At 50.2% G+C, this 12,041-nt stretch overlaps 1 protein-coding gene across 3 annotated transcripts in view; it reads right to left on the minus strand.

Annotated features, from left to right (window-relative positions):
- Positions 1 to 6,009: 6,009 nt before the first annotated feature.
- Positions 6,010 to 12,041, minus strand: part of GPBP1L1 (GC-rich promoter binding protein 1 like 1) — a 36,106-nt gene continuing 30,074 nt past the window's right edge. For all 3 annotated transcript variants that reach the window (XM_030032424.1, XM_041127527.1, XM_030032425.2), the window contains 4 exons: positions 9,055 to 9,213; positions 8,168 to 8,292; positions 7,194 to 7,296; positions 6,010 to 6,938 (listed from right to left, as the gene is read on the minus strand). In XM_030032424.1, coding sequence (XP_029888284.1) covers positions 6,792 to 6,938; positions 7,194 to 7,296; positions 8,168 to 8,292; positions 9,055 to 9,213 — 534 coding nt within the window. In that variant the 3' untranslated portion in view covers positions 6,010 to 6,791. The remainder of the gene's footprint in view (positions 6,939 to 7,193; positions 7,297 to 8,167; positions 8,293 to 9,054; positions 9,214 to 12,041) is intronic.

Consider the following 12,041-nt stretch of genomic DNA (forward strand, 5'->3'; position numbering starts at 1 on the left):
TAGTCCTTGTCTTGACCCTCCTCAGCAGGGGCTAGGGCTTGAGGCCTGTGGTCACAGCTGTTGGCTGTGTTTGGTTTGTTCCAGGCTGGCAGTGGCACCTCCCTTAGCCCGCAGCAGCCTAAGCACCCTGGGGAAGGCCGATAAGAGCTTGTCTGAGCCCAGCCAGGGCACTGGGGTGCATCGTTGGCTCTGCTCCACCTCCACCCCTTCATATCCCTGCGGAGCTTGTGGGGAGGCAGGGCGTGATGGCTCTGTGTGCTGATGCCAGCCGGAGTCCCTGTGGGTGCTGGGGTGAGTCGCTGCATCCCCCGGCAGCACAGGGGTCTCTGTAAGGAGGTGGGGATTTGGGCACAAGAGGGAATGGGCACTGCAACCACTTGTGCTGTGCAGCCACTGCAGGCCTCTGGGTGATCCCAGTCTCAATTCTTCTATCACTCCTGCACCTTGGTTCAAAAGAAGGGGGGGGGGCATCTCCCAGCACCCTGAGCACCTCTTGGTGCTTCCCCTGCCTTGAAATCACCCCCAGGGAAAGGGTGCACTGCCAGCGCTGCCCACAGGGAAGCAGGCTGGGATGTGTGTATGTGTATAAACAGGCCAAGAAGCAAAGAGCAACAGGCTGAAGCCATTTATTAAACACCCAGCATGGCCTCCAGTGTGGGGGAGGAAATCTCGCCATCGGTTTTGCTGCTTCCCAGGTCTGAGCTGTGAATGCCTCCTGTCAGGCTTCCCCTAGAAAGGGCTTGCGGTGGGGCTGTGCCCTGTGGAGAGAGATGCAAGGAAAGGAAAAAAAAAAAAAAGTGATTGTGCCTCTCTGTGCCCCCCTGCTGGTCCCCAAACTGCCCCAGGGAACAGGATGAAGCAACTCCTGTGTTCATGGACACCGTCCTGGGATGAGGAGCAGCTCCGTGGCTATGGGCTTTGGCCTCTGCCTGTGCTGCCCATCCCCTCCCTGCCTGCTCTTGCTGCTGCCGAAATGCCCAGAGCCCTTCTGGTCCCAAGAGAGACCCCACATTTCCCCCCTGCCCCAGCGATAATTACACAGCTGGTCCCAAGTCCCCATACCTGCAGCTGTAACATACATTTTGCCATCCCTTCACCACACTTACAGTTAATAAAGCCCCGATTTTCTGCTCCGGCTCTGTTTGGGGATGCCGGGGCAGTGCGATGGGGACACGGCCCGTTCCTGGCTCACCTTAGGGGAGGTTTGTTCTGTGCTGGGGGCTCCTGGGCAGGAGGGGGGTCCTCCAGGGCCATGAAGGGGGTGAGGGGGAGGCTGGGGGGGACACGGGGGTGGCCAGGGACTGTAAGGTGGCCTGTCCCCAGCGCTGGCCCGGGGGACTCCTGGGAAAGGAGAAAAGTGGGGTTAACACGAGTGGGTCCCAGTCCTGTTCTGCAACAGGCACCCACAGGACTGGCCCAGCCACCCTGTGCCACACATGGCGTTGGGCGTGCAGAGCAAATCACGCCCGTGGTTTGCGCCTGGGGTGGGGAACCTCCTCCTGGTGGCCCTGGCTCCGTGGGACACCCGTGTCCCCAGCTGTGGCCAAGGGAGCAGTTCCGGAATCATCTCCCCAAGCCCGTACCTCCACGCTCATTGTCCTGTCTGGGGCAGCAGCCTGACCCCATCGCCCCTTGGCCCTGGAGACCTGGAAATAGCCCTGGGACGAGGGTCTTACCGTGAACAGCTCTGGCGCGGCCAGGGCTGGTGGGAGCGGGGGGGCCACGGGGGGTGGGAGGATGGCGGGGGGCAGCCGTGGCCCTGTTCGCTCCACGTGGCATCGCAGCATCCCCACCTCTGCCTGGAGCTGGGCCAGCTCCTCCGTGTGCCGTTGGGCCACCTGCGAGCCTGGGGGACGGGAATTTGTCACTGTGGGGTTTACAGTGTCCCCAGCATCCCACCGGGCTGGTGTGTGGAGCGGGGGGGGGGGGGGGGGGGGGGGGGGGGGGTGTCCCATTCCTGCTGCTGCAGTGACTCTCCCCTCCCCAGTGTCTGAGGGAACATTGTCCTGCCCCTCCAATGCTGTCACTGTGCAAGGGGCCCCCCCCCCCCCCAAGTGCAGAGACCCCCACCCCGGGCTGTACAGTTGCAGCCCCCCCCTCCTTGCTCATATTTGCGTGAGCCTTTGGCAAGCCAGGGGCTCTGACAGCGGCAAAACCAGAAGCAACTGGGGGCTGTGGGGGCTGCCCTGTTCCCTGGGACTTGTCACCTACCAACATCAACTCTCCTCGCCCTCCTGATCTTCAGCGCCAAGAGCTCGTCTTCCAGCCGCCGGTTCTCCAGCTCCACGGCCAGCAGCGCTGCGTCCAGGCCCTGAGCACCTGCGCCGGGGGGCTCTGCTGGCGCTTAATTTTTGGCTGCGGATCCAGGGTCCCAGCTGGGGGATGGGCCAGGGTTTGGGCTTACCTGTTCTCCTGCCCCTGTGCAGCCCCGTGGTTCCTTTCTCCAGCGCCGTGGCCTCCGCCTGGAGGTGGAGGAGCTGGGCCAGGATGGCCGGGTTGTGCCCTCCGGCGCGCAGGTAGGACAGCCGCAGTGCCCTGCCACAGCCCCGGCGTCAGCCATCGCTGGGGCTCAGCGGGACGCCCAGCTCGGCTCCGCCGTCGCCCACGGACCCTCACCTGGCCTCGGCAGCGAGCGGCCCGGCGGCTGGCAGGAGGGTGTCGAGGCAGAGAGCCGCCCTGGGGAGGAAACAGGCAAATGGGGAGGGGGCTGCGGGCCCCTTGATCGAGAGCACCCCACTCCCTGGGCGGTGCAGAGCCCTCTCTCCCTGGCCGGGGCTCACCCTCCATGTGCCAGCTGGCCGACATGATCCTGCAGCACCTCCGGGACCCGGCTCGGCTCCAGTTCCTCCCGCTCAGGGTGGGGGGTTGCAGCCGCCCCGGTTCCCAGTGCCGCCAGCCGCCGGCACAGCCCTGCGGGATGGGGAGAGGCTGGAGGAGGGGGAGGCTCAGCACAGCTCCCAAAGCCCCACTCCTGGGGTTACTGCATCACACAGGTGCCTCGCCATCACCCCAAAACCCATGCCAGCGCCTACCCTCTCTCTGCTGCTCCAGCTGCCGGGTCCTGGCCTGGATTTCAGCCACATGGCGTTCGTGGGCCTCCAGCAGCTCCCGTGGCCGCTGCCCGTGTCCCCGCGGTGGGGCCGGCCGCCGGGTGGGCTCTCCCTGCAGCACGGGGGCTTGCAACAGGCAGGAGGGGCTGGACCCCACCAGCCACGGGGCTTGGGGGTATAAGGACCCCTTGGGGTGTCGATGCCCGTCCCAGGGGTATGGGGTTTGCCGTACCTCTGCCGTCAGCCTCCTGGAAGCGGGGTCGGCCGCGCGGAGCAGGGCCCTCTCGCGGGGGGTGAGCACGTCCCCCAGGGGAGCCCCCCGCGCTCGCCCCGGCCCCTGCTGTCCCCCCACGGCTGGCAGGAGCCCGGGAAGCACGAGGAGACAGCGTGGCTCGGCGCGGTGCCCATGCTGGGACCCCCCGATCTCGCAGAAGCAAACGGGAAGGGGGAAAAAATGCTTAGCAGTACAGACTTTTCTGGCTTTGGCAAAATATAGACATGGAGGGCTGCCTGCGTGGTGCAGCGGGGGAGGACGGAGGGTCTCCTCCCTGGTTCAGGCTGGGTCGGATCCAGCTGCGGTGGGTCACCCTCGTTTCCTCACCCTCGGCACATCCCAGCCCAGCACCCATCCCCGTCCCCGTCCCATCCCCGCACGCCCTGCGCCAGACCCGGCTCCACGCTACCGAGGCGTCCCGCGGCCTCCTCGCCGTGCCCGCAGCCTCCTCCGCAGGCGGCGGGTCTCCCGTGGGGAGGCAGGAGCTGCCGGCCGTCGCGGTCCCGAGGCACAGCTTCTCCTCGTGTGCCCGCAGCAGCGGCCGGGAGCCGAAAGCCATGCGGCAGTGCGGGCAGGTGAATCCCCCCGAGCCCAGCATGGGGCACCCTGGAAAGCACAGTGGGGTGGGAGTCACCTGGGGGGTGCCGACCTGCCAGGGGAGAGGGGTCCTTCTACCGCGGCTGGCACCCCGGGGCGAGCCGGGACCCGCGCACAGACCTGCTCGGCGGCGGCGGCGGCTGCGGTGTTTGAAGCCACCGTTGCTACGCTGGGACGGGCGAGGGAGGGCGGCCGCACCCTGACCCTGGCCATTCTCACCGTTTACCACGGGCGCTGGAAAGGCGGAGAAAAATGTCGCTTGGCCACCTGAGCAATCCACAAGATGGGGGAGGCCTCGCCAGCAGCGATGCGCAGCATGAGGCTTCCCCGTCCCCTGCCACGCTCCCCCATTCCTGGTTACAAAGCACTCGCTGCCGGCCGTGCCCGGACCCCGGGTGCCCCTTTTCCTCTTTGCAGCAGCTCCCAACCTTGCACCGCCGTCTTTAAGCCGACAAACAACCTCCGCACCGAGGTGAAATGGCTCCTTCTACCCACTGCCCCCTTTTCCCTGCCACAGGCGTCCGGCACCCTCCCCTTGTTCCCAGACTAATCTCCCCTCCTTCGATCTTTGCCCCCATCTCTGCTTGCTGAGCATCCGCAGGCTCTTCTGGGGGTGCTGTAGGTCACCCTCCCCCTGCGCCGCCAGCGGTACCAGTCACAGGTAATCAGTGATTTGCTCAGGAAAAAGCCACCGTTTGATTTATGGGGATTTGCTCCATTAGGTTCTCTCCGGCAGCAGCCTGTAACGCCTTAGAAGTTTCATCAATGTTTAAACCACGCACATCCCATCAGAGGGTCGGGACACAGAAGCTGAAAGAAAAGTTTGGCACGAAACACAAAGAGCTCTTGCTGCACACACATCACGTTTTGCTGTCCCCCCCGCATCAGGCAGGTCCCTTGCTCCAGACAGGAATTGTTTAGCAATCCAGTTTGCTCATTACAAGTGGCTATCAGCACAGATTTGATGTGAAGGATTTCTTTAGTCTTACCCCATTTCTTGACAACAATGCAAATACATTTGCATAATTTTTCACTTAAATGGATACAGGAAGTTAAATTTGTATAAAATACCCATTTTTTAACTTTTCCAGACAAAAGCCATGTTTGATGGGACCACAGCAGTAGGACCTTGAAAAGGAACCAGATGATCTGTGAAACGTCTTACAGGAGCCCAAGCACTTCCCCCAGAATTCCCAGGCAGACCAGCGACTGGAGCTTGGCTTCCAGACAGCAGCAATGAAGACACAGCCCTCAGCCCAGCTCTTACCGGGGTTTACCTGCAGTGCCCATGCCCCACTGTCAGCAGGAACTAAAGGCATAAGCAGCAGAGTTGCACCCGGTGTCGCCGAGAGTGTTCCCTTGAGTCCAGGTGCAAAGATTCATGGCTAAACATTAAAATTTTATTACACATCTGTCCTCTCTGCCTGGTCAGGAGTGGATTAAAAAAACCCAAGCAAGACCTTGGGTGAAATCCCCTCTGGTCAGCGAGACCAGGATTTCATACCTGATATGCAATTCCATCCAACCCACTTGCAAACAGTGCACAACCATGCAAATACTTCCCAATGCAAAACATTTGTGTACAAGCTGAACTTAAAACAGACACTGAAATAGCTTAGGCCACAACTGAGTTGTTTGTAAAATCCTTTTTAATCTAATAGAAATGTTTTCATGAATTTTTAAAAAAGATTTCAATGAAAACAGCTTTGGATTCAGACATTCCCTTGCCACGTTGTGAACATAAACAGCAGCATTGCACTAGGAACAAGTGACACCGACCAGTCGAGCTTCACGATTTTGTATGAAGCGGAAAAAAAAAAAGCAAACTGCTTTAGTGGAAGATAATTTGAATTATTTTCTTTCATTTCTTTTTCAAAAAAACAAACATGGGCTATCATCTCACCATTGTTCTCCCTCTCCCTTCTTAAAGGAAGAGTTTAGCTCCTGCAGTCTGAGCACTACAGCAATGTTTGCCAAGTGGAAAAATACAGCGGGAGAAGAAACTATTTATCCCCAGTGCTATTAAACCCCCAAAGTTGCAGGTCCCTTTAGAGGAAAGCTTTTCTTACATAAGAAAGACAATTAGAATTGGCAAACTGATGCAAAATATTTATTCCAAGTTAGTTATTTTTGATGCAGTAGTTTTTCCCCCTCATACAGACTCAATGTGATAGTCACTTTTTTAAATCTGTAAATAATGTTATCAAAATAATCTTAATCTTTGAAATCTCACAAAAAATTTATATTTTACAATCCACCCTGAATATCAAGGCTGCAAGAAGAAGAACACAAACAATTCCTATATCCAAATATTTTACAGCTGTACCCAAAAAAAGAAAACCACAAACGCCTGGTTAAGTGATGAAGCTCCCCGAGCCGCCAAAAAAAAAAATAAAATAAAATAAAAAATTCATGTTATTAGCATTAATTTAACATAATTAGAACTTCAATAGCCATTTTGTCATTGACAATGATTGTTTTAGCACACTGTTACCGCACAACATTATGTAATGCAGGCGGCACTGTTAGAAGCTTGTTGTTGCAAAGATCAGTCAGCCACTTGTATCCTGCTTACAAGACTGAACTTGTGCACTGCCCCACAAGGGATTTTTGTCAAAATTTGCTAGCTGCACAAACTTCTATTAAGCATTAGGGCAAAACCAAAAGAAAAAGCTAAAGAAGCCAATTTCTCTCTTCTTTGGGATACAATTATTTCCCTTGTGCATGAAGTATCAACAACAAAAGAAAAAACTGAACAGACTGGAGACAGAATAAACTCTGTTTAGTTTATACAACCCCAAACACATGTTGAACTATGAACTGAGTTTATTGGGTTGGTTTTATTTATTTTAATTTTCTCGTGCCCGCTTTCAGGCATCATCATCTGATGTTTCGCTGCTACTAGTTTCTGTGTCTGAGTCCTCAATCTTTGTCTTAAAAGTGCTTCTCCAGTGGAACAACAGGCTGGAGCCGCGGCCCTGAAGAAATCCATTCTTCCCAAATCCGTTTCTTCTTCGCTGTAGGAATGAAAGCAAGTTTTAAAACAAGCAAAAGTGCTGAGAGCAACTGTCACTAACCATCTGTGGACACAAATTATGTATTTAACTGTATACACATGCTCTGCACAGATAATGCAGTCATAAATTCCACTACACTCTCACTTCAGTTCTTTTGTCTTCTTGAACTTCCTTAAGAATTACACCACAGAAGACTTGTACATGAGAAGGGAGAGAGAGAAGAGCAGTCACAAGTGGCAAGAGCTGTAAACATACCTGCTCTGATTTAATTTGGAACTCTTTGAGCTCATCCTCCGTGAGGGGAAGGTAGTTCTCATCATTTTCAGGGTATTCCTGCCATCCCATTTCTTTCAATAACCTGATTTGTGGAGAAAATAGAAGGGGCACAGGAATTAAAGCAAGGGAACAATGGTAAAGAAGAGAACATTTTGTCCATGAAGCACAAGGTTTTGTATTAAATCACTCCCAATTCACCAGGGAATCTTCTGTTAGAGACCACTTCAACAATGCTTCGTGTTCACCCAGCATTCTTCATACTCAATGTCTTTTACAAATATTTAATCATCAGCAGTCCTGTACAATGGGTAAATAACTAGTCTGGCATAAGGAAAGCATGGCAGAGATTTGAAATTCTACCCAAGGACCCTGAAGGAGGACATGAGGCAATCAAACCAGTACTGCAGCTCATTCTCCTAAAACTTACTATCCACTTACACCAGATGCTCACACACTGCTTACTCATTGAAGTGAGATACAAGCTGAGATACTAGGAAAATATTTTCTTAACTCTCCCCCACTTTTACAGCATTTAAAGCAGCACAGTGCAGACAGAAAGTGGCATGTGCATGCGAGGGTGTGTTTTCAGACCATTCCATGTAGGACACCTGCTTGTAAATTAACCAGAATCACACTAGGTTTGTGCTCACTCCTGGTGTGGGCAGGTAAATATCTAGGCAGCATTAACACACAGGGATGTGGCACTAGAGAAGCGCAGGAGTTTAATTATACACCTTGGCAAAGTCTTGGCTCAGCTGTCATCAGTGTCTTATTTTCAATAAGACTCCACCCAGTCCAGCACTAGTCATGAAGCCCACACACCTCTAGCTCAGTACACACAAAGCTACTGCTGCTTCCCAGAAAGAGAGTCATCTTTGAAATAGTGTCCTCCTCACACAGTGCAAGGACTCGCCCTCCTTTACTCCAGACACCTTATTTTGCCATTTACTCACCTGTGTTCTGCTTCCAATGAATGAGAGAGGTTTTCCCCCTCCTCCGGCAAAGGGAGAGAAAGGCCATTCTGATGGCAGTTCTCTTCCCAGTTTTCCTTTGGTTCTGGTGTGCTGTTGCTCTCCATCTAAAGAAAAATAAAAGGATTAAAGTGTGCTTGCACAGCCTGTGCCAATAGCACAGTTCCAAGTTCAAGCTTCTGCTTTTGGAAGTAAAGTAAAGCCTTTCATTTTGAGTCAGTGTTTTTTACAGAGCCTGGACTGATAATGGTTGAAAGCAACTTCTAGCTGGCTGTGACAAGACAACACAATATGAATGACATTTGGTGGACGGCACTTCCGTGTCAAGGGAGTAAGTGCTGGCATCACAAAGCCATCATCAGTGGCTTCAGAGTGAGAGTAAAAAAAACCTGTAAGAATTAAATAGTCCAAAGGATGGCCTTTACATACACATTAAGCCACGGATTTATGCATTTAGAGGCCTGGTCCAAGCCTCTGAGGCTTGAGCCACTATCCTGCACCTTTCACAAGCCCTGAATTCAGCTTTCCTGGGGATGTAGCTTGACAAGGAAGTTTGAAAGCAAATTAAGAGGTTAAAATATGGTATTGTTCCACTCCTTAGAGAATCCTTGCAAAAATCTAGATTACCTTCACCATCTGTGACCTTCCCTTCCACCTAATTTTTTACTTATCCATTTGCATTTCGTCATGTTACAGGTCTCCCTTCATCACAGTGCTGTGCACTACTTCCACAGCATGTGTGCCAGACCAATGGAAGTCATTCCTTTCCTCCTCCAGAGCCTGAATTACATACACTGCTCTGCTTTTTTTCAGTACCCAACTCCTTAAACACATAATGATCATATATACAATAAGGACAGGGATCTTACATCATCCAGCTTGTCACATTCTCTGTTCTCTGTTATCTCCCCATTCCTATCATCTTTCAGTGCCTTCAGGAATTCGCTCTTTTTATCAGTGGTACGGCGCATCAGCTTCGTCAAGCGTGAAGAGCAGATCTCGATGGGAGGGGTGGTGCTGGAAGGACTCTAGACAAGAAAGGTAAAATATAGAGACTTTCAAACTATATTGCTGCAAAGATGGGGCCCTCTTCAGGGTCTCTGCTTACACCTTTCAAACACCCATCAGTTCTTTGGCTGGCTTTTAACCCCTCAAAAAAGAAAATCTAGTGTCAAATTTCCATCAAAATACTGACTAGTGTTGCACATGCACTTCTTCCCAGAACATTGTTCTCCCACCTATCGTTATTGACTCTTAATTTCTTCTTCCCCTAGGAGTCAATTCACATGGTCATGAATACATTTACTTTGTTCTTTGGCAATGCAACTCTCTCAAGCAATGCTGAAGCCTACAAGAGAATATTAAGGCAGAGAACTTCACGCAGGACTCTTACCCTACAAAAATTAAAAAATTAAGGAGATTAGGCTCAGTTCAAATTTGCATCTTAAGCCATCCTGACAGACTCTATCCTGAAATTAAGCTATGGGGTGGTAATGTCCTTTCAGAGAGTGGTCACATCCTTAACTAACCACAACTGGGTATGAAATAGGTAGCCATAGCCTCAGTATCCTCTCCTGGAGAGCACACTGCCGATTCCTTGCTATGTACACTCACAGCCCAGATAGGTCAGTGTGTAGCCAGACACAGACAACCCTGGAGCCTGTGGGAAATGTGCTCAGCTCAATTCATGAACCCAAGGTAACCTCCCATGCTCTTCCACAGTGTTTAAGCTTTCTTAATTATTCTGAGTCTGTGAACCAGGCATAAGGCACAACAGTTTGCACATTTGCAGTACCGCAGCCATGACACTGCAATAAAAACATTGCTAACCAAGATGAGCTTCCAATTCAATCTGTTCCATCATTTTGACTGGACATGCAAAAGAAATCTAAGAACATGTTATGTGAAAGTTCCCAATATCTTAACCTTCTGCTCATATACGGAGTTCATGTCTGGCTACTCCAGGACAATGAGGAATTTAGACATTAATATGGATACCTAACGCTAGAATATTTTCCTTCACTTACTTGCTTTGATTTTTTTGCAATATAGTAAAATTTCCTAAAGTCTGTTGTGTTCCCCCCCTGCCTTTTTTTTTAAGCTAGGGTGGGAAGGTTGCAAATTCAGGCTCTTAAAAAATTAATCTCCTTTGGAAAATAATTTTATCACAGTCAGAGAGCTCTGAGCAAAGATCAAGGGAACCAAAATATTTAGCAAACAAAAACAAGGCAGCAACTGCTGCTTGTATTTCTAGTGCCTGTTGCACATGAAACACTGGTGTGAAATAATGCCTTTCAGGGAAGTGCATGCTGAAAGTAATGCCTTACAGTAAACATTTCTCAGGTGGCCTTTTCAGATTTTGCCCAATTCAACACAGTAAGGAACAAATCAGCAATTGTAACAGACATAACAAGTGACTGTGAGTATTAGGATAAAAAGCTAGCATAGTACTGAAATTAAGCTCTCAACATGGTAACTAGTTTGACTGCAGTGACAGAAGATAACAATGAACAAAGGAGACAAAAAATTTAGACGTCTTCTGGTAATTTGGCATACTCGAGCTCTTTGCGAGTGGCTGTTTTGCTGAGATACTAAAACTTAATTTCTACACTTTAGGGGAAGACAGTTATAGCTAAAGTTTATAAACAACAGATTCCTGAAAGGGAATTTAATTTCACCTCAATTCTGGTTTTATGCATAACTTTCTGTAGAAGGGTTTTTACATAACATTCTCTTTTAGTATTAAAGGGGTACAAGTAGTAATTTTTGGCATCTTTTCTAAAGGTAAGTTTAGCCCTTTGACTGAAACATCAAGGCATCTCTCAGTTGTGTGTGTTGTGTTTTTTTTGTTTGTTTGTTTTTGTTTTTGTTTTTGTTTTTTTTTTTTTAAATGAGACCACTATGCATCATCTCAGATTTGTTCAGATGTCAGTCTAACAGGGATGGCTACTCTTACAGAAAAGTCATCCTGAATCATTTTAAGAGTTCAGACTGTATCTTAATTTGGTTACCTTAGACCAGCTTGTGGGTGCACAGTGCCAGTGCTAGTTGGCACCCTTTTAGTTTTCAACACACTGTAGTTTCTTATGAATAAAGGTGATATTTTCAACACTTCTGCAGGAGGGGCATTATCCCCATTTCAGAAAAAAAAGGCAGAGATTACTTGTAGTAGGCCTGTGGAGGTAGGATTACAGTAGTATTTGCTGGCCATGGTCCTGTGTTTTCATACTGCAAGTCTCCAAGAGATCCAAAGAAAAATGTATTACAAGTATTCAATTTTAGTTGGGAGGAAATTTTAAGCCGTTTTTGTTTAGTTGATTGATGCTGGTAATACAAGAAGTATTCAAGGAAGTACTGCTTGTTCTGGGGAAAACCCAGCTGCCTACTCCTGCTGTCAGATTAGTACCTGACATCTTTGCTGACTAAAGTTTCATGCAAGACCTTCTTGGGGTGTGGGTGAAGGAGACAACTTGTGTTACTACTGTATGATATAAAGTGGATGCCCTTCTCAGTATCCACCTGGAGATGAAAGCCTATTTAAGTTTACATATTTATGCTGCAAAGGTGTCCATACCATGCTGTGCATTACATAAAAATGAAGGCTGTCAGTAGCACAAAGGACTTGGTCTAAGGACAGACAAAAGCAAGGTAAGGGAACAGAATACAGTGGAAGATCTATTTGTCAAAGTGACAGGTGCATGCTTATTAACTATTGCTTTTAATGACTGCTTTTACACCCAGCAGTGGCTAAAGCACAAAAGTACAGGCTGTTGCAAAGTAAAGCCTGCAAAGCAGAAAATCATAAAGATGACAAGGTCTTATTTTAGAAGTAAGATCTGTAAACGAACAAGACAAA

This window comes from Aquila chrysaetos, chromosome 12 (genome assembly GCF_900496995.4).
Source record: "Aquila chrysaetos chrysaetos chromosome 12, bAquChr1.4, whole genome shotgun sequence".
NCBI classification, from domain to species: domain Eukaryota; kingdom Metazoa; phylum Chordata; class Aves; order Accipitriformes; family Accipitridae; genus Aquila; species Aquila chrysaetos.